At 48.8% G+C, this 21,371-nt stretch overlaps 1 protein-coding gene across 1 annotated transcript; it reads left to right on the top strand.

Moving 5' to 3' along the window:
- Positions 1–16,609: 16,609 nt before the first annotated feature.
- Hmx3 (H6 family homeobox 3) lies at positions 16,610–19,667 on the top strand. The gene is made up of 2 exons (XM_034485772.2): positions 16,610–17,019; positions 17,618–19,667. Exons 1-2 carry the CDS (start codon positions 16,620–16,622, stop codon positions 18,286–18,288), a joined length of 1,071 nt encoding a protein of 356 aa, XP_034341663.1. The 5' UTR covers positions 16,610–16,619; the 3' UTR covers positions 18,289–19,667.
- The last annotated feature ends 1,704 nt before the right edge of the window (positions 19,668–21,371 follow it).

A 21,371-nucleotide genomic window follows, 5' to 3' on the forward strand; every position in this document is an offset into this window, starting at 1 on the left:
CGTCCTCTCCCCTGGGTATCTGATTAGCTGAATTCTTATGCTGTGTGATCACCGGCAAACCCTCCTTGTATTATCTAGTAATGACGTTTTTGTGTGTGTGTGTGTGTGTGTGTGTGTGGTGTGTGTGTGGTGTGTATGTATGTGTGTGTGTGTGTATAAGTTATGGAAAGTGTGTGAACCATGCCTCTCTCCTTTACTACCAGGTGCTCATTACTGTAAATTGTAAAATAATATTTTAGTGAATAATATTACATCTTCAGGTCATACATCAACTATATGTCATCTTCATTGTTTAATTGACACTTTATTCTCCCCCATTAAGATACAAGCAGAAATCAATTCTGCTTCCTCCCTTGCAGATGCAGTCTCATTTTGCTCACGTGGGTAGTTGGAGCAATAAAACATCAATTAAGCAATGAATCCCTGGCAAATATCTAGCATTTGGTGTATAATTAATCCTCCAATTTCATTTTCCCCAGGGCCAAGGTTCCCTGGGCCATTTATGCGGCCCCTTTCACCCTCCAGAACAGTCTATGTCACTTCCCCCGGGCCAGGTGTCTTGGACACACTCCATGCATGAGAAGCTGAGCTGGCAGATGTAATCATAAGTTAGGGCTGTTGAAGTTAAGATAGAGAAACTGAGTCTCAAGGCAAAAGCCTTGCATGACTCCCCTAATCTCATCCCACCAAGGTTCTAGAGCCATGGTTCTCAACCTTCCCAATGCCTGGACCCTTCCATACAGTTCCTCAGGCTGTGGTGACCCCCAGCCATAAAATGATTTCGTTGCTACTTCATAACTGTAACTTTGCTACTCTTGTGGATTGTAATGTAAATATCTGTTCTAGATGACCCGGTGTGGAGACTCGGGTCAGCTCTCTATTTTGAGCTAGGAATAGAAACTCCATTCCCTATAAAGATGAGATAAAGAAGACAGATCTAGAGGACGTCTGAGAGGGAGGCACAGGCTCTCTCAGATAAAAGAAGCCTCTGAAGGTCCAGGATGAGGTGCAGGACACACAAAGGTTGAGGAAGCCTCGCCCTCTCTCCACTCCCACACCCCCTGATGCCCAGTGATCTAATGTGTTCCTCAAAAGTGGCTGGGGCACCATGTGCTTGGGACTTGTAGAGAGGCTGGCCATGCGTTTTATGCCATGGGAGATAAACACATCTAAAGCAGGAGAAAGTGGGAAGGCAGGGGTTCTCTTGGCCTGGGGCATCTCAGAAAGCAGCTGCACAGTAATGTGGGTGTGTGCTTCAATGAAGAGTGCCAGGGAACGGAAATGCTTCACCCTGAGGAGTACCCCAATACTGCCCTGCCATGGCTGCTGCAGCGAGAGAGAGAGCCTAAGTCCAGCTCAGGGAGGTGAGCAGGCAGGCCCCACACTTGATGAACAGCTCCAGCAATATCAGGAATGTTAAATGTTTGGGGTCTCAGCTGTCTCCTGGAGCCCAGGAGAGGCTTTTTTTTTTTTTTTTTTTTTTTTTTTTTTTTTTTGTCTTTTTTTTTTTTTTTTTTTTTTTTTTTTTCAGGAAAGACCGTCACAACTGGCCTTGGGTGTTGTGTCCGGTGGGGTCTGTATGTGAAATGGGCTGAGCCTGAAGAGTCATTTAAGGGAATGTTTAACTTCCACTCCCTGTTTCTGAAGAGTAATTTTCTGTAGAGACAGGGAGAATAATAGGAGGAACTTGGCTCATTTTGGCAAATTGCTCCAATTTTCCCACAATCTCATCCCCTGTATCACCTGCCCCCCTGTCTATTTGGGCCACTTCATGCCCTGGATTCAGACCTAATAGAGGCTGTTTAGGCTTGTTTTCAGGACAGAAGCTGGAGGAAAAGCCAATCTGGACATCTAAATCACAGCCAGAGCTCATTGCATAAATGATATATTTACACAATCGATCCCTTTTCTACTGGGTAATTAATCCGGCATCGGAACCCTCAACGATTTAATTGTCATATGCTTAAATGGAAACAGTTGCCACAAATTTCCAAAGACAAGGAGCAGTCTGAGGAGGGGGCTGCCTTTTGTTCTAGGTGAGAGAGTTCTCCCTTGTTTCAATGTTACCACCAAAATGGAAAGTCACATCTGTTGGCCCCACAGGAGCAGGTGTACCGAGACTGTGCCAGTTTGAGCCTGCCAGTCTCACCTGATCAGGCCATTTAAGGGATGAAGGTGCTGGACCTGGAAGCACATTTAACCCAGAAGTTGTGGAATTGGTCCTGTTATCACATCGGTAGGACCATGTTAGCATCCCCACACTATCCCGGGAATACTCCATCCCATCCCAGCACTGGGTCACATCGTGTTCTGCTTCCTGTGGCGGCAGCTGGGAGTCTTCTCTAGGGGATTCACAGAGCCTCTTCATCCAAATAAGCAAAGACCTGGAAAGTGCTTTGAAGTTCACGCTGGTCAACTACTAACCCAGAGGAGCAGAACTACAGAAGACCAAGCACCTTTGCTTCAGATAGGAACAACTCTAGATGGGCCACAGCAACTGCCCTGTGGTCAGAATGCATCTGTCTTCTGCAAAACTGTGGCCAAGGATACCATGTCTGCCTTCCTCTCTCTCCCTGGACCTTTCAGTCTGTCTTGGTATAGCCCTTAAAAAAATGAGTCCTTATCCTAGCATTTGCTATGAGAATCTGACTCAGGACAGTTACTGCCTATCTTAGTGCTGTTGGCTCTAGTCTTCCCTCCTCTGTGTCTCAGAGCCATCCTTCATGGAGTAGAAGAAACAGCAACATTAATCCCACCTGGCACAGATGGTTGATGCTTCAGAAGAATGCACCAAGAACGTCTGTATTAACACCCACGTATCACCTGGTGACCTTTTCAGCGACACCAGAAAGCAGACACTAACATGGATTTTAGAGACAAGGATATCAAGGAGCAAAGGAACTAAGTTTTCTGTCTGTGGTCACACAGCTGGCACAATGGTCCAGATGTTTGTGTCCCCGATCTGAATTTGTGTATGAAGCTTTGTTTTTAAATGTACTTTTCTGTGTGATGGATTTTTTGCCTGCAAAAAATATATCTGTGTACCACCTACCTGTGTGCAGTGCCCTTGGGGGCCAGAAAAGGGCATTGGGTCTACTAGGGACAGTGTTACAAACACTTGTGAGCTGATATGTGGATGCTGGTGACTGAACTGAGGTCCTCGAAGGTCCTCTGAGAATAGCTAATGCTCTTAAGCACTAAGCCATTGCTCCAGCCCCTGTGTTTGGAAATTCTAACACTTCTGCCCTAGTGTGACTATGAGGTGAGGCCCCTGGCAGATAATTACATTACAAAAATGGCTCCTTTAGGGATGAGATTAGTGACCTTGTTTGAGTGCTTTGATCCAGTATAAAAAAGTTGGCCACTGTAAACCAGGGAATGACCCCTCATCAAATGACACCAATGATACTGTCACCTAACCTCAGACTTCCAGCCTCTGGGACTATGGTAAGTAAATGTCACCTTCCTTTTAAGCAGCTCAGTTTATAGAATCTTTGTTACAGCATCCAAAAGTGACAAAGACATCCTCAGCCTTTGCTCAGCTACCAACTGAGCAATTAGACCCAGCTGCCATGTGAGCTTTTCTCACACTCAGACTCATGTCAACCTCAGACTATGCTGAGACCTGTACCACCACCGTCACCCAGGGTTTGGGACTCATGGGAAGTGGGAACATGACAAAATCTACAAGGCCTCTGAGTAATGGTGTTGGGCTCTAAAGCAAAGTATGCCTGCGTCTGATGGACTTGTTCTACCTTGCTTCCCACTCCCAGTCAAATTCCTGGTCTCCACCAAGGCCAGTAGAACCTACAATGAGAGCCTCAGGTGCTAAAAAGATGGCTCAGAAGTTAAGAGTACTTGTTGCTCTTACAGAAGATCTGGGTTTGATTCCCAGCATCCATAAGACAGTTCACAACTGACTGTAATACTAGTTCCAGGGAAGCCAGTGCCTTCTTCTGAGTCTTCTTGGGCACCAGACACACATGTGGCACACAGACATCCATGCAGATATGATACCCATAAACATATACAAATAATAATAATAATAAAAAGACAGACTTTTCCTTCCTGCTATCTCAGAGGAACTGATTCTAGTGTGAAGACCTCAGTCCAGTGTGGCTGCCACAACTAGCAAAATCTATAGAATCCTCACCCCATAGTTCTCCCACCACTGTGTTTGGTAGAGGCCTATTGCTTTTCATCTGTAGGAAGTTGAGGAAGCAGTCTCTTTGGCCAGATGTGTATTTCATCTCCTGTCTTCTGTCTATGTCCCCACCAGAACCTGCATGATCACATGGTGACTGTTTCATCTGTTCTGTCCTCCTTCCTGGTGACGACTTCCTCCAGGAAGTCTCTTCTGCCCACACTCGGCCTCCAGAGTAAAACAGTTGTTCCTCCTTGAATGACTGTGATCACTTGGTGCCTGCATATGCTAGACACACTGCCACTGTTAGCCCCTTGTTTTCCTTCCTTAGCCTGTGAACATCTCAAAGATAGGAGCTGCGACATATTCAGTTCCTTGCCCCTAGAGCCATAGGTGTTGTCATGGACACGCAACCTAGAATGGGTGAATGAAGGACTGTCCAGGATGCTCAGCCACTGGGTACAATCTGGAGGAGGCTGTACCCGCTCCTTGACTGACAATCCTCAGTAATGGTTCTGATGTCCATGTGGCAGGAGAGAATGGATGTTCAGGGAGAATGGGTTATTCCTCAGCTGCTGAGGCAAGCAGGACAAAATCCAAGAACACTGCAGCTAGAAGACTTCCAGTATGACAGGTCTTCATGAACCATGTGGGCACTGGAGTAGCAGAGGTCCTGTTCTGGTGTGGCTGATGTGACCCCATTGAAGTGAAGAGGCAAGACTTCCCTTTATTATGTAAGGAGACTAAGCTGACTGTCCCTACATTTCTTCTTATGTCTTGCCACCAGCAGAAAAAATAATGTAGTAGCCAGACACTGGTGGTATGCACCTTTAATCCCAGCACTTAGGAAGCAGAGGCCAGTGTAACTCTGAGTTCAAGGCAGAGCAGGATAACCAGGGCTGTAACAAGAAGCCTTGTCTTAAAAGACTAACAAAAAAAAGGAAAAAAAAAGAGGTGGAGGAAGAGGAAGAAGAAGAGGAGAAGGAAGAGCTTGGGAAAGGTGAAAGCCCCTTGCTAGGTCATTGAACTAGTTTTGTGGGACTATTAAAACAAGAAACATTGGATAGGCTATCCTTACACACAGTGACTAAGAGGTAGATATCTTTAAGCACCAGCTTCACTGAGATAGCATTTGGGAGTTAGGTGATCCATGTATTTAAAATAATTTAGTGCCTTTTAACAGGCAAAGAATCAGACCACCATTACCACAACTGGTTTTATTATTATTACTTTAAATTACATTTCATATGTTGTGTGTATGTGCATGAATATGGGTGCATGTCACAGTACACATGTGCAGGTCAGATAACATCTGGGAGTTTTCTTCTCTCACCAGGTGGGCAGGTCTCGGGGATGCAACTCAGGTCCTCAAGTGTGTCAGCAATTGCCTTTACTCATTGAACAGTCTTGTCAGCCTGAGAATGACTTCAGAGCATCATTAAAACCCCCTAAATGAACCACTGAACCCACTCTCCCCCCCTACCACTGCAGGATAAGCTTGAGTCTGAGCTTGACAATCACAGAGCAGGAATCACCCTGTGTGTGCCTTTAAGACAGTAATTCTCAACCTATGAATAACAGCCCCTTTGGGCATCGAACAACCCCTTTCACAGGGGTCTCCTAAGACCGTCAGAAAACACAGATATTTACATTATGATTCATAACAGTAGCAAAATTACAGTTATGAAGCAGCAATGAAAATGATGTTGCTGTTGGGGGTCACCACAACATGAGGAACTGTATTAAAGAGTCGAGACATTAGGGAGGTTGAGGACTGTTGTTCTATGACCGCTCCTTCCACTTCATGTTTTAAAGGGTCATTTGTGTGGTGATGTGTAATAAAATTTTACTGTGTGTGTGTGTGTGTGTGTGCGCGCGCGCGCGCGCGTGTGTGTAGAGGGTCACGTGTGTATACACATATGGAGGCTAGAGATAATCATAGGTGTTTTTCTTTGGTCAGTCTTGCTTTGTTGAGACAGACTGCCTCACTGGTGTTGAGGTCTGGTCTTTTGCTATGTATTGTAATGCTAAATACTGGTCTCCAAGACTTGGTTGCCTCCAGGGATGAGAAATTCTGCAATAGACTCTTGTGACACTGTGTAACCTTGTCTCCCAAGTTTGCCCTGATTGGTGAATGAATAAAGATACCTACATCCTATAGCTAGGCAGAAGAGAGATGGGCAGGGCTTCAGTTCCTGGACTTGGGGCAGAGACCACCAGTAAGGGAGCTGGAAAAGGTGGAGAGAGAAGCTACCACAGGGTAGATGAGTCATGAAACCTTGGCCATGAGGGCTGGCCAATTGGAGTTAAGAGCTGCCCAGATGGAACATGGCAAATTATAACTCGGGGTTATTGATGGGGAAGTAGACATAATAGCATAGAGGGTAGATATCAGCCCAGATCTAGTGCTGATCATAAAAATATTGTGTGTCTTTTATCTGGGAACTGAATGATCAAAGGTTGACTGTAACACACTGGGAAGTGGGACTAACCAATACGGCTAAGCTGGCTGGGCGGGGATCCCAAGGACACTCTGTTGCCACTTCCCTGTGTGCCACCATGTCTGGCTTCTCACATGGGTTCTGGGGTTGAACACAGGTTTCCATGCTTGCACAGCAAACACTTGGCAGACTGCAGTGTGCCCTCAGAACCCAGTACTTCACTCTCTTCACTGCTGACTGATATGCTATTAAAGAGATATGCCGTGTTTTATTTCCTTTGGGGGGGTGTGTTGAATGAAAATGGCCTCCATAGGCTCATTGGGAATGGCACGATTAGGAGGTGTGGCCTATTGTATTATTGGAATGGCCTGGGGGTGGACTTTGAGGTTTCAGATGCTCAAGCCAGGCCCAGCATCTCAGTCTTCCTGCTGCCCGCAGATCCAGTTGTAGAACTCTCAGCTACCTCTCCAGCACCCTGTCTGCCTAGCCTGCATCTTCCTGCCGCGGAGATATGAACTGAACCTCTGAACTGTAAGCCAGCCCAATTCAATGTTTTCTTATAAGAGTTATTGTGGTCAGGGGCTGGAGAGATGGCTCAGCGGTTAAGAGCACTGACTGCTCTTCCAGAGGTCCTGAGTTCAATTCCCAGCAACCATCTGTAATAGGATCTGATGCCCTCATCTGGTGTGTCTGAAGACAGTGGCAGTGTACTCATATATATATAATAAATAAATCTTTAAAAAACAAAAAAGAATTTCTGTGATCATGGTGTCTTCTCACAGCAATAGAAATGAAACCCTAATACAGGATTCTTGCCGTGTAGCTCTGGCTGACCTGGAAATTGCTGGAGAAACCAGGCTGGCCTCAAACTCAAACTCATGGAGATCTACATTCCTCTGCCTGAGTTCAAAGATTAAAGGCATGTGCCACCAAGCCTGGTAGACCACATACCTTTATCCATTCATAGCATGTGCATTTTTTTAAAAACAAAATCAGAATCCCATCAAAACTTAATGAATCCAAAATTGATGTTTACAAGTCATGTGTCACTTTTGACAAGAAACTCTGCCATGTGAATGCTACCCGGAGTGACAGGGATGAACTGTATACACATTCTGAGTCCAAGAAGACAGACCCAGAAGAGAGAGTGACATGTTGTTTATGTGAAGTTCTAAAGCTAGAACATTTAACTTTTAGTGACAGTATCAACCCAATGGCTCCTCGGGACAGCACTTGCAGGAATTGTCTGCAATGGCCAGAGATGATTTTTGGAATGGTATACTCAGGTGTATGCATCTGTCAAAGCTTTCTTGAACTGTATGTCTTCAAGACATGAGATTCCCAATGCACAGTAAAGCACACTAAAACATTGATTATACAGAAGTTACTGGTGTCCATAAGGAGCCATTTGTGCTGAATCAAAACAAAACAAACAAGCCAGGTAGTCGTGGAGATGGAGCTATTATGCATGTAGATTTCAGGTCTTGCCACAGAAAGTTCCTGCACACATGCCTTGTGATGGCTACTATTCAAGGAACTCCCCAGTAGTGCAGTTTAACAGAAAGCCAGTTGCACAGGAATACTTGCCATACACAGGAATTCAAGGTCTGTGTGGTGTTTTACATAAGGATGTTGAATGTTTGGGTTTCCAATTGTTGGAACTGTTTAGGAAGGATTAGGGGTGTGGCTTTGATGGAGGTGGTTTGTCACTGGGGGTGTGGTTTGGGGGCTTCAAAAGCCCAGGCTATTCCCACTTATCACCCCTCCATCTCACAGATCAGATGCAAGTCTCACTCTCGTCTGCTGCAGTGCCACACCTGTTTGCTGCTGCCATGCTCCCCACCATGATGGCCACAGACTCACTGTAAGCAAGCTCAAATAAAATGCTTCCCTCTATAAGTTGCCTTGGTATGGTATCTGCTCACAGCAACAGAACAGTGAGTAAGACAATCTGGTTCCACGAATGAACTAACACTGGTTACTGTAAAGGAGCCTCCATGACCAATGATCTTTGTTTTTTGTTTGTTTGTTTGTTTTTCAAGACAGGGTTTCTCTGTATAGCCCTGGCTGTCCTGGAACTCACTCTGTAGACCAGGCTGGCCTCGAACTCAGAAATCCGCCTGCCTCTGACTCCCAAGTGCTGGGATTAAAGGCGTGCGCCACCACTGCCCAGCGATCTTTTGTTTTTAAAGTGGCTTCCTTGGACATTTTGTGCATGTGTGTGTCTTCAAAAGCTTCCAGATGAGTATAGTAGTAGCCTGTCATCCCAAGCAGGAGTCTGAGGACAGAGGATCAGGAGTTCCAGGCCAGAGAACTAGGGAGCTCAGCAGTGCTTGGTACTTGGTGCTCTTCCAGAGGGCCTGAGGTCAATTCCTGGCACTCATGTCTGACAGCTCACAACTCCCAGTTCCAGGGGATCTGACACATTCTTTTGGACTCTGCGGGCACCTGCACACATGATATGCAAACACATATACATCAAAAGGACAACAAAAAATAAACATAAGCCGAGTTATTTATAAACAAAATATAAACAAAAAACCCAGTCCACTTTAGGCTACAGATTAAGATCCTGCTTCAGACAGACAAGGAATAACGTTTGGGTTCATTCCAGCTCCATTGCATGAATATGATATACCACAGATGGTAACTCCAGACTATTCCTGAACAAACTGCCTTTGGAGAGCTTGTTCTCCCATGTCATTTTTTTTCAATCTCTCTGTCTGTCTGTCTGTCTCTATCTCTCTCTCTCTCTCTGTTGTTTTCCTGTGTCATGTGAGTGTTGGCGTGCATGCCACTGTGCACATGTGAAGGTCTGAAAACAATCTTAAGGAATCAGTTCTTTTCTGTGGCGAGTTCCAAGGATTGAACTCAAGGTGTCAGAGTTGCCCGGCAAGCTCTTTTACCTGATGAACCATCTTGCTGCCTGGCTCCTCTATTTCTAACTAGTGCTGGGATTATAGGTAGGTAGCATCACACCTATTTTATGCAGGGATCAAACCCAGGGCTTCATGAATGCTAGATAAGCACTCTACCAGTTGAGTGACACCACCAACCTGTGTCACTGTCGAGGATAACAAAATGAGACCTCTAGCCAAGTCTCCTATCAAGGCCACCAGAGTCCCATACGGTGAGCCTCTGTGGTGAGCAAGAGGTAAAGCTCTCTTGCTGGTCTCCTGTTGGCAACACCACATCTTTGCAGTCCCCGCCTTAGGCTTTCGAATCAAGTACTTTCTTCTGTTTGTAACACTCATCCTGGCCCCCAACTCCCACCACCAAGCATACCTCAAAATAGCTGCTTAGCCTGCACTTTGTGTATGATGCGTGCACATGCTCATGTCTGTGCACATAAATGCAGAACCCAGAGCAGAATGGCAGGTATCCTGTTCTATCAACCCTTGCCTTCGTCCCCTTAAGACAGGATCTCTCACTGACTCTGAAGCTTGCCAATTTTCAGCTAGACTGGTTGACCAACAGGCCCCAGTGAGCCTTGCTCTCAGTGCTTGGATTGTAAGTGAGCATTATTACATCTGGCTTTTGTGGGGGGTTTTGGAAAAAAAAAAACATGGGTGCTGTGGATTCAAACTCAAGTCATTATGCTTGTCCAGCAAATGCTTTTGAGCACTGAGCCATCTCTCGAGCTCAGGGGTTCTCAACCTGTGGGTCACGAGCACAGGGTCAGCATATCAGATATCCTTCCTGCATATCCGATATTTTCATTAGGATTCATAACAGTAGTAAAATTACAGTTATGAAGTAGCAATGATAATTGGTACATGAGGCAACTGTAATTAAAAGGTCACAGCATTAGTTAGGCTGAGAATCCCTGCTCCAGTTCAAACCTCAGTTTCTTAGGGCAGCTTCTCTTGCCCGCATATTTAATAAGCCGCCATCCTCCACCCACCCACACCGTTTTCTCATTTCCTTTAGCATTTCCCATCACCCTTATCGCCTACTTACCTGTGACCAGCTCTAGCACGCTATCCCTAAGGGTGAGAACTGCAAGTTCAATGCAGCATCCCAAGCGCCTGGAACATTGCTGAGCGAACATCAGCTGAGCAGCAAATATTCGTTCCACGCATTGTGATACCGTTCTTGGCACTTTGAAGGATTCGTCTGGAAAACCCAGCCTGTCTCAGCATTATAAAAGAAACCAAAGAACAGCGTCTACAATGGGACCCTATGTGGCTTCAGAGTGAATACATCATTCCTCAAAGTGTGAGCCTTGGGAAGAGATGAGTTTCAAGGTTCACTGGGGACCTCGTACAACCCCTTTCTGAAAAGACTCTCCTAAAAGTGTCCTGCTTTGCTCTTGTTGGATTCATGGTGGTGTATCCTAGTGGTTTTTTTTTGTTTTTGTTTTTGTTTTTGTTTTTCAGAATCAGGGGACTGGGACATCAGTGAATTATCAGCCATCTAAGCATCAGACACTTTCATCTGTATTATGTTTATTTAGTGGAGGGATGTGCACACATGCTATGGTTTGTGTAGAGGTCTATGGACAACTTAAAAGAGACTGAGTTGGTCCCAGGGATTCACTTCAGGTCACCAGATCTGGTGGAAAGTGCCTTTACCTGTTGAGCCCCACCAGCTCTGAGACACTTTTAGACAGTTAACTTCCATGGAGAAAAACACAAACATTTGAAGTTCTTTCCCCTTCACAAGAACTCTAAAGAGGGGGTTGGAGAGATGGACCAGCAGTTAAGAGCACTGGCTGCTCTTCTGGAGGACCTGAGTTTAATTCCTAGCACCCATATGGTGGCTCATAGCCATTTTGTAACTCAGCTCCAGGGGGATCCAATGTCTGCTTCTGACCTCTGTGGGCACAAGCAACACATGTGGTAGACAGACATATGCTTGCAAAACACTCATACACATAAAAATAAAATAAATCTTAAAATGTAAGAAAAGAACTCTTAGGACAGAGAGCCACCTATGTATAACTGTGTGTGTAAGACTACTATTTTAGATTTGAAGACACCAGAGGTAGGAAGAGTGAGAGGATGTAAGCGGCCTACTAGCTTTCTCAGAGAAACCAGCAAGAACAGATTTTTAGCCTGTGGGGTCATCTTTAATCTTAGCATGCGGGAGGCAGAAGCAAGTTAGACCTCTGTGAAAACTCATTTTAGGCCAACTGGAATGACCCAATAGGCCCCTGTCTCAAATTAAACAACAAATCAATCAATTAATCAGTCAGTCAATCAGTCAATATTTTCCAAGAGAAGAGTGGGTGAGAACTTACCGTAAGCATAGCCACCACTCACTACATACCCAAGTGTCTCCGCAGCAATGCTGTGAGGCCGTGTCCTCGGGTAAGATCCATTTCCTTTCGTTGTAGAATCTTGTGCCTCAGTTTCTTCACTTTCAAGAACTACCCACCTCACCCCGGGATAGTGGCCAGTGCTCAGTGAGGACCCAACCAGTGACTGATGTCTAAGACTAGCTCTGCATAGTGAGTTCCCTTATTCTCAGGAAAGGGTTAAGTAATTTGACCACTCTAAGGAGTTAGCACACTCTCAAGACATAGATGTCATCAAGGACTACATCACTCCCTAAGGGCTATATATTCCTCAAGGTCACACTCATTAGACAGAGCCAGGGTCTTTGGTAGTATTCTAAGTAGCTTGGGGAAAGATGCGCAGGAGTTCCTGGGAGACTGGGTCAGAGTTTTCCTGGGGGAATCACGGCTCTAGACTTTTGTCCATTTTACCTACAAATCAAACACTTGTAACTCAGGAGAGTTAGGTGGTAAATGTAAACACCAGGAACAGGACAGACCCTAGCTGTTAGTGGAGGCCTCCAGTATGGGCCTTACAGCTTTGGCTAAAAGCTTAGCTGGTCCCACCCTTTCTGTAAGCTGGTACACTGCATCTAGGGAGAACTCATGCACTCTGGCTGCAGAAGGAAGCCCCCTGCCTTGAGTAAAGCTCTAGAGAACATGGAGACACTCTACTCCCTTGGAGAAAAATCTGATTGCTGACTTGAGTGTGTGCAAATGCACATATGACCTGTGAGGACACAATTCTAAGCATGCCTTTGCCAAGCCCCGTTCTTTCTGTAAATGTTTGGTGTTAATCATTAGTGTTCTCCAGGCCTCTTTTGCCCTCTTGTCCCGAGAGACAGTGACGTGGAGATCTGACTCTGCACAGCCCGTGTATTGAAGAATCTGTGAGGCACTCTTCAGCAGTCTTGTTCCTGGGAGAACCTTTAGGTGTCGTAATCCGTGTCACCAACAGACCTCAGATTATCTGAAAGTGGTTGTCCATGCCTGTAGTCCCAGCATTAGGGAGACTATATACTGACTTCTAGGGAAGCCTGGGCTACAGACCAAGATCCTATGTTAAACTGGGCAGTGGTGGTGCACGCCTTTAATCCCAGCACTTGGGAGGCAGAGGCAGGCGGATTTCTGAGTTCAAGGCCAACCTGGTCTACAGAGTGAGTTCCAGGACAGCCAGGACTACACAGAGAAACCCTATCTCGAAAAACGAAAAAAAAAAAAAAAAAAAAAAAAAAAGATCCTATGTTAAAAAACCAACAACCTATATTTTCATTAAACACTTCAAAAACTGTGTTGGAAGGAATGTTTCGGGGAAGTTGCCAGGGTGTCTGAAGTACTCTTGCCAAGCAGACTGATTCTTTGCAGTGGGAATTGTGACCCCACCCACCAACCCATCCATCTACCCACCCACCCATCCATCCATCCACCCACCCAACTGTCCACCCACCCACGCACCTATCTATTCATCCATGTACTTGCCCATCCAGCACCTAAGTCAAGAATTGAGACATTAACACAAACCTTTACTGAAAGGCCCACTCACTGGCCAACTGTGCACTGAGTTCTCAAATGAGAAATAAGGCAGCTCCTTGCCTCATACAGCAGTATCCTGAAGCTCATGCGGCTCCAGTCAGGCCCCACATGAAAAAAAAAAAAAGACCGCAAGGAGAAAACTAAAATTGGCCTTAAAAGGAGACAGAAAGCCAGGAGAGTGCAAAGCAAGAGACCTGCGGGGACCTCGCCCTTAGTTTCTCCCATAACTCTGGGTTTTTTTTTTTTTTTTCAGGTGCTTGTTTTCTAAGGGTGATAGAGAATATTAGGGCCTAGGCTTTTAAATTCTTAACATAGGTTCTGTTTTCTTCAGACTCTCCTGTAGGCTCGAGGATGCCCAATAGAGGGCGCTGTTTGCCTGGCTTTACAAGGCATCATGGTGCTGGCAAGTGGAGGGAACAAGCCTATCTGGCGAGTAAATTGCTATCCGGGCACCCGAGCTTTTTCTAACCGGAAAGGAAAGCTCAAGTCTATGCTTCCTGCTGTTGACGTCCAGCTGGGGATGCTGACACCCAATAAAGAGACCCTTTCCTCTCGTGAACACACACGCGTGCGCGCGCGCGCACACACACACACACACACACACACACACACACGCACAGACACACACACACACACACGCGCGCGCGCGCGAGCGCCCGTTTTAGGAAAGGGACACATATGTTGGATCAGCCCAAGTAGGCTGCCTCTTAAGTCTTCTTGGGTCCATACTTCTGAGTCTAGTTCCTGAACTGTGATCAGCCAGAAGCCGGGGACTGAATGTCTTTCACGCCTGTCTTCCTGGGACAGAATGTCTTTCACGCCTGCGGGCTGATCTGTTTGTTGCTTTTTTTGTTTTTTGAGACACGGTGATTAAACACATGGCCTCTCAGGGTAAGCAGGGAGTGAAGGTAGCACTGACTTACAACGATCACCTTTCGATCACCTTTCGGAGAAATGGAAGTATTTCCTCTTTCCCTAATTTAAAGGAGCCCCTGTGCATCAGAACTTTAGCGAGGATGCACACATCTGCATCAGCTCTCCGCCAGACCCACGCATATCTTTGGCGGGTGAGGGGTGCCTCCGCAGCCTACTGGGCCACCAGCTTTGCTGTGCGCAAGCAGTGCGCTCCGAACCGATGACGCTATACGAGAAGAACGATTTCTGCCTTGGGTGGGTGGAGGGGGGTAGCCGCTGATTAGCCAACACTGTTTGGGTGCCTTAGGTACGGCCTCCTCTCTGGACACCTTTTTCTCTATAAAATCTGAGCGTATTACTAACCCTGCTTGAGCCTCGGGGTTGTGATTGGCTCCAACTCAGATTTTAGACGATGCGCCCCTGTGTATTCAGTAAAGCCTTGTACGAAATCAAAGGAATAGTAGTAACCATTTATGGAAGCGCTACTTACAAAGCAAATGTAAGGTTCGTTACTGGGAATGAATGTCAAAACTTTAAACGCGACCTTCAAGATTTGGTGGAGGCAGTTCTAGGGCCCTAGGACTGAAAAATAAAATAAGCCTACCTCCCATTTGGGGACCCAAAACTGTCCAGTCTGCACTAGGCAAGAGAAGATTGAATTAGGCAAGGCTCCACAGAAAGATAAAGAACGGAGTGAGACGGAGAAAGCTCAGGTGTGAAGGGTGTTTCATCCTGGCTGAGAACAAATTGTCATCTTTCTCGGGCCAAAGAACTATCCCCGGGGAAGAGAGACCCCACTGAAATCTAGAACTGAACTGCTTCTCTCTCGGGCTTCCTGCTTGACCCAGGGATGGTGGATGGAGTCCAGCTATTCCTCAGAGGCCCGCCGTGGTTCTCCAGGGACTTGGAAGCCCATGAGACATGCTGCAGGTGTCGCTGCCAGGGTCAAAACCGAGAAAGGTACTCCTCTGCACCTTCGGTTCTTGGCGCCTATATTAAAGCATTAGGCAGTTCCAAACGCCACCTTTTTGAGGGGAAAGTGCTGTGTTCAGATCGCAGGCTTAAAGTTGGTCCTTGAGCGGTGGACACACAGTCATCCTGAAAAGAGCGGTGTCCTTCGGAGTGCAGCTGTCAGTGCGGGAACACCGCTACCCCGACAGTTGCCCAGGGGAAGCGCGTGCACAGAGTCGCATACCCACTCCTACTCCTGAAAGATTCAGAATCACTTTCCTCCGTTTTCAGGACCAAAGGCCAAGGCTACGCGGATTCTAGAGCCCGCAGACTCTAGAAGACTAGACGATGAACGGGGAAGCCTAATTCCCCTTTTTGGCCGCACCCTGATTAGCAGGTTTGGGGAAAGAGAGTACTGAGTTTGCTCCGGGGGGCCGTGGTGGCGCCCTACTTCCTGGGCCCGCACGACCAAGGCTTTCCTGCCGCCTGGGGGCAGCTGGCTCCCGCCAGGCCGGGAGGGGTGGGAGAGCGGCGGCTGCTTTCGCGGATAACCCCGAGGTGACCCGGGCCAGCCTGCCCTGCCCCTCCCCCTCTGGCAGACCGGACAGCAGCCAGCCCGTGGCCGAGCCGCAGGGGGTAGAGGGAGGTGCGTGCTCCAGACTCGCGCAGGTCCGTGCGCTCCGGCCCGCCGGGGGCGTCTCCTTCTCGAGGTCCCTCGCGCGCCTCCCGCTTGGTGGGAGCTCTCAGAGTGCCTCTTTAGCGAGAGCCAATATCCTTTTGTGCTAATAGGTTTGTCCTCATTTGCTGCCTAATTGGACTATATAAAGCCAATAACAGGCGGGCTCTCATAGCCCGAAGCCAAAGCGCCAAAATCCGAGGGAAGGCGAGGAGGGGGCGGTGGAGGAGGCGGCTGCGGGGCCCGGGCTCGGCTGCGCCTTGGCCGGCCTAATCCCATTTGCCATTGTACGCGCCCAATCGCCGTATACTCCCCGCATTTAACTTGGATGACATTTTGATTTCATCATTAGCATCCGGCGCCGGATTGACGCATCCCCAAGCCGGGGACCGCTCTCGCAGCCTCCTCCCGGGGAGCCGCAGCTCCTACCCGGCCCCCTCGTTCCCTCGGCGTAGAGGCAGGTCCGCTCCCCGCCCCTCTGAACCCCTCCCCCATGCGAGCCCGCCCCGGCCCGGTCCCCACCCCGCCCTCCCGCGGCTCGATTCGCGCCCGGGGCGGCCCCCGACTTTGAGCCCCGTAGTTGAGTTCCGTTTATGGTCTGATTTCCGGCCCCTAGCCTGCTCGCCCCGCCGCCCGCCTGTCCCGCTCCCGCCCTCCGTGGGACCCGGAGGACTGGGGACCATGCCGGAGCCCGGGCCGGATGCCTCGGGCACTGCCAGCGCGCCGCCCCCGCAGCCGCCGCCCCAGCCTCCCGCAACCAAGGAATCCCCGTTCTCCATCAGGAACCTGCTCAACGGAGACCATCACCGGCCGCCCCCGAAGCCTCAGCCGCCCCCACGAACGCTCTTTGCGCCGGCCTCGGCCGCCGCCGCCGCGGCCGCCGCTGCTGCCGCCGCAGCCAAAGGTGCCCTGGAGGGCGCCGCGGGCTTCGCGCTCTCGCAGGTGGGCGACCTGGCTTTCCCCCGCTTTGAGATCCCAGCGCAGAGATTTGCCCTGCCCGCGCACTACCTGGAGCGCTCTCCGGCCTGGTGGTACCCCTACACCCTGACCCCCGCCGGCGGCCACCTCCCGCGACCAGAAGGTACCGACCTCTCTTTGAACTTTCGTTCTCCTCTCTTTCTCTGCGGGCTGGTGCCATCCCCTCCCAGGGCTGGTGCAGTTATGGGATGTCCGGACATCTGCAAACCCGAGTTTTGGTTAACTTCCTTCCGCCCCTAGCCCGCATCTTTCCTGCCCACTTGGCTACGAGGCCCCAGAATCCAATCCCACTTGCTGAGAAAAGAGGTGGCGTTGGAGGCCGGGGCGCTGCGCTTCCCGGAAAAAGTGGCCTCCAGCAGGAACCGGTGGCTTGGGATAGACTGGGTTGGGGACTAGGCCTGGAAGAGAGGGTTGAACCCTAACCGTAGAGAATTTTTCCGAGGGCCCCAAGCATGGGAGACACGAGATAAAAGGAGCGGCCCTGCTGCCGTCATTGCCTGGCCAGTCCTAGGGAGGCGAGATCTTAGGTTTGCTGCCCTACTGCAGCCCAGCGGGGACACGGGAAAATCTCGGAAGAACCGAGGCCAAGGGCCAGGTGCCCGAGGCTAACGTGCGGGTTGTGTCTGTTGCTCCCAGATCCCCGCCTCGCTCAAGGCTGTGTCACTGTGCTTGTGTGTGAGTCTGTTTGTCTGTCTCCCTAGCCTCGGAGAAGGCCCTCCTTCGAGACTCCTCCCCTGCGTCCGGCACCGACCGCGACTCCCCGGAGCCTCTGCTCAAGGCTGACCCCGACCACAAGGAGCTGGACTCCAAGAGCCCGGACGAGATCATTCTGGAAGAGAGCGACTCGGAGGAAGGCAAAAAAGACGGCGAGGCGGTGCCTGGCTCGGCCGGGACAACAGTAGGGGCGACTGCGGCGACACCAGGCTCAGAGGACTGGAAGGCGGGCGCCGAGAGTCCCGAGAAGAAGCCGGCTTGCCGCAAAAAGAAGACGCGCACCGTCTTCTCCCGCAGCCAGGTCTTCCAGCTCGAGTCCACCTTCGACATGAAACGCTACCTGAGCAGCTCGGAGCGAGCCGGCCTGGCCGCGTCGCTTCACCTCACCGAGACGCAGGTCAAGATCTGGTTCCAGAATCGCCGCAACAAGTGGAAGCGACAGCTGGCGGCCGAGCTGGAGGCGGCCAACCTGAGCCACGCCGCTGCGCAGCGCATCGTGCGCGTGCCCATCCTCTACCACGAGAACTCTGCGGCCGAGGGGGCGGCGGCGGCGGCGGGGGCCCCAGTGCCGGTCAGCCAGCCGCTGCTCACCTTCCCGCACCCGGTCTACTACTCGCATCCGGTGGTCTCTTCCGTGCCCCTGCTACGGCCGGTGTGAGACGGGAAAGGGGAGAGGGTGTGAGCACCCGGCCACCTTTCGGGGACCCCGGAGGAGACTGGGCCGGGCCGAGGGTGCAAGGGCTGTGGCCAGCGACCTTGGGTTCACTGCCTTGCCTCCCACCCTCCCAATAACATTTTGTAAGTATTTGCAATGCATTTTCGTGCAATTCATTCCTGTGAATTTGAGGCGCCTCTCCTCTCATTTTTGGTTTTGCTTACCATTGAGAGAAAACGGGGTGGGGTTTGGGGGAACCACAAAATTACCAGGTCAAAACTTTCAACTGAAAGTTTTTTTTTTTTTTTTTTTTTTTAATGTTCAGATCTTCCCTTAAATTTCCATTGCGCTGTGGCTTGGGGGGTATATTTTTACAGAAGGAAAATAAGCAAAAAACTCAACTTTTTTTTAAGTTTACTCATTTTTCTGAGGAACTATTTTCAAAATCCCGAGAGAGAGAATTCATATCGAATTCATGTTTATTTCTGGATTTCTGGGTGTGGTTCTCTCCCCACCCCCAACCAATTATTTCCCCCCTCCCCGACCTTTCAAAATCTAAGCGGCCTCTGGTAAGACCCTCACTCGGCCGGCCGATCTGTGGCAGTCAAGACCATTTGTCTCAGTTTGTGACAGAAGAATTCTCTAACCAAACTGTTTAAAGGGAAAAGACAAAGGCCTCAAACCAGACCAGTAACAGCTTCATATCTGAATGAGTGGCAGTGGTCTTTTTATCACTAGCATTTATTTAGTGGTAATATTACTACTGCTACTACCTTACCTGCTTGAGAGATTGGTTTCCTCTCCCTGTCTCTCTCTCCCCCCCCCCTCTCTCCCTCTCTCTCTCTTTCTCTCTCTTACTTTTTTCAGAAAAAAAAATACATTTTATCCTCTCCCGTTTTTTTTTTTTTTTACTTTGCAGCAACCGTCGTGTTTTGGCCTGTGCAATATTGTACAAAATTTCCCTAGAGCCCCGCCCCTTCCTCTGTGGGGATAAAGACCACTATGCCACAGCAGAATCATTAATGTAGACGGAAGATTAAGCAGGAGAGGGGGAAGAAAGCGAGGTAGTTAGCGATGTTCCGAGGAGTGAGCTAGACAGAGCGGAGCGCTTTAAGTGAAGGACAATCAACTAGGAGAATCTTAACTTATTTGATAACTGTACAGTTTTCTTGTAAAATTCACCCCCAACTCCACAGGGCCCCTTGCTCTGGTTCCCTGTCGGCTACACCTGTTGTTCTGTTGTTTCCATCTGTCTGTTTCCCCTTTCCTCCTTGTCCTCTGCCGGAGTTCAGCCCCTTTTTAAGAAAACAAAACAAAACTCCACAAAATATTGTTACACTTAATGTTGTTGTGGAATCGAATTAATTAAAAAGAAAAAATAAGCCTTTGATGTTGCCAGAGTCTGTAACTTTGGATGATTTCCATCCCCCGGGAGCCCGTGTCCAGGGAAATTCTCCTTGCCTCACTCTCTTGACTGCCTCTTGTGCTCTTTAAGTCCGACCTGCACGCACGCCCCTATAATCCAGCCGGCATAGGAGACAGGGGTGGCTTTGTTCAGGACCAAGGGCGTTTTTTTTTTTTTTTTTCCCTCTGTATCTTCTACTGCTTGAAAGGCCCTTGTCAGTGCAAGAAAGAATGAGGGATGGGAAGGGTATAAAGACCTAGGTTTACATCTAGCTTGCAAAATTGAGCAAGACGACCCTGAGCTTAAAGGCAGGTGCTATTTCCCAAGAAAAAGCTAAAGCTTGCCTTCTTTTCTCAAGCCAGGGTTCCTTCAACAGCTTCTGGACAGGACATCCCTAAGATGTCTGTCTAAGACTGTGGTCCCTGTGATTGTCCCCAGGGGTGTTGGGGGAAAAGAAGGGAGCACAAAGCTTGGAGTTCCGCTAAATCGTGAGGCAGGTCGTTAAACTTAGCAGTCCTTGAGATAGATGGACAGGAGTTACCACTTCTAGGACAGGGAGGTTTAAGCTGAGCTGGGAGAAATTCAGACACCCGGTGCAGTAAGTTGTAGAGAATGTGCCACTGGCTGAAACCAGTGGCCAACCAGGCTTTCAATGCCCAACCGTTAGTTCTCAAAGCTTTCAAGGGAAGCTAGCCTGCCTCGACCCACCTGTTTTAGCCAGTGCTTGGAAGCCTTTTCTCCTCTGGCTACTTGGTCCCTCAGCACCAGAGGCAAGGCATTCCAAAACTGCTTAGGAGAACTGGTCTGGGAGGGAAGGAGGGAAGTAGGTATTCGGATGCCCCTTGCCAATTCAGCATGCCTGCCTGCTTTCAAGCTCTGTGGTGCCTGTTCCTGTGCATGTGCCTGTGCGTGTGTGTCCTGATCACACTCCAGGCAGTATTCTTTTGGAGCTGGGGAGCCAGAAGTGGGAGGCTAAGGAAGCAAAAGGCAGAGAAGATTTCAGAGAGCAAGCATTGCCATAAGCAGGACTCAGCCACTGGGGAGCGCCTGTCCACGTTCTCATCTCTCCTACTGTGTTTCCACGCTCCTCCAACTCAATTGACACAGTTGATTCGACTGTGGCTGAAACACAACTGTCGTTTTCTGTTGAAGGAAAACTGGCCCCAAATAAACCAGTGTGAGTATTTGTGGCAAAATTTTAGCCGGGACCTCAGTGAAGATAGATCTGCCTTTATTTTCCTCTGGTTTGGAATAAAAACGAGGGCATGTGTCGTAAATGAAAAATAAACAGAATATCGGGGTCAAAATATGTTGTTCCCTGTGTTGCCTGAAAACAGAGTGATGCCTTTTACTGTTGGCAATACTAACTGTGGGACAGGCCAGTAACAGCTCATTAAAAATAATGTTGCAATAGCAAACATGTCCTCAGATTTTACGACCAGAGCATGATGTTATCAAATGCCAAGAAAATACTTCTTTATTTGTTTGGATTCTAGAAAACGGTTCTTGACTGACCCAGTCTTTTGAAAGTCAAGACATAACTGGTTCTCCACAAGCATAGTTTATTCTTTGTATGAGGCCCCTTGGCTTCACTTTTCTTCCTTCGTGGGAGCTTTGCTGCTCTGGGCTGGTACCTCTCACCCCAGGGCCACGGTGCAGCTCTGGAGGGGGATGGTGGTGT

This window comes from Arvicanthis niloticus, chromosome 1, assembly GCF_011762505.2.
Source record: "Arvicanthis niloticus isolate mArvNil1 chromosome 1, mArvNil1.pat.X, whole genome shotgun sequence".
In the NCBI taxonomy this organism is placed as follows: Eukaryota; Metazoa; Chordata; class Mammalia; order Rodentia; family Muridae; genus Arvicanthis; species Arvicanthis niloticus.

What these genes read in the sequence shown, in the direction of transcription:
- Hmx3 (XM_034485772.2), top strand. Translation starts at nt 16,620, where the DNA reads ATGCCGGAGCCCGGGCCGGATGCCTCGGGCACTGCCAGCGCGCCGCCC. An exon ending in CCACCTCCCGCGACCAGAAG is followed by an intron (nt 17,020 to 17,617) that starts GTACCGACCTCT and finishes CTGTCTCCCTAG; the next exon opens with CCTCGGAGAAGGCCCTCCTT.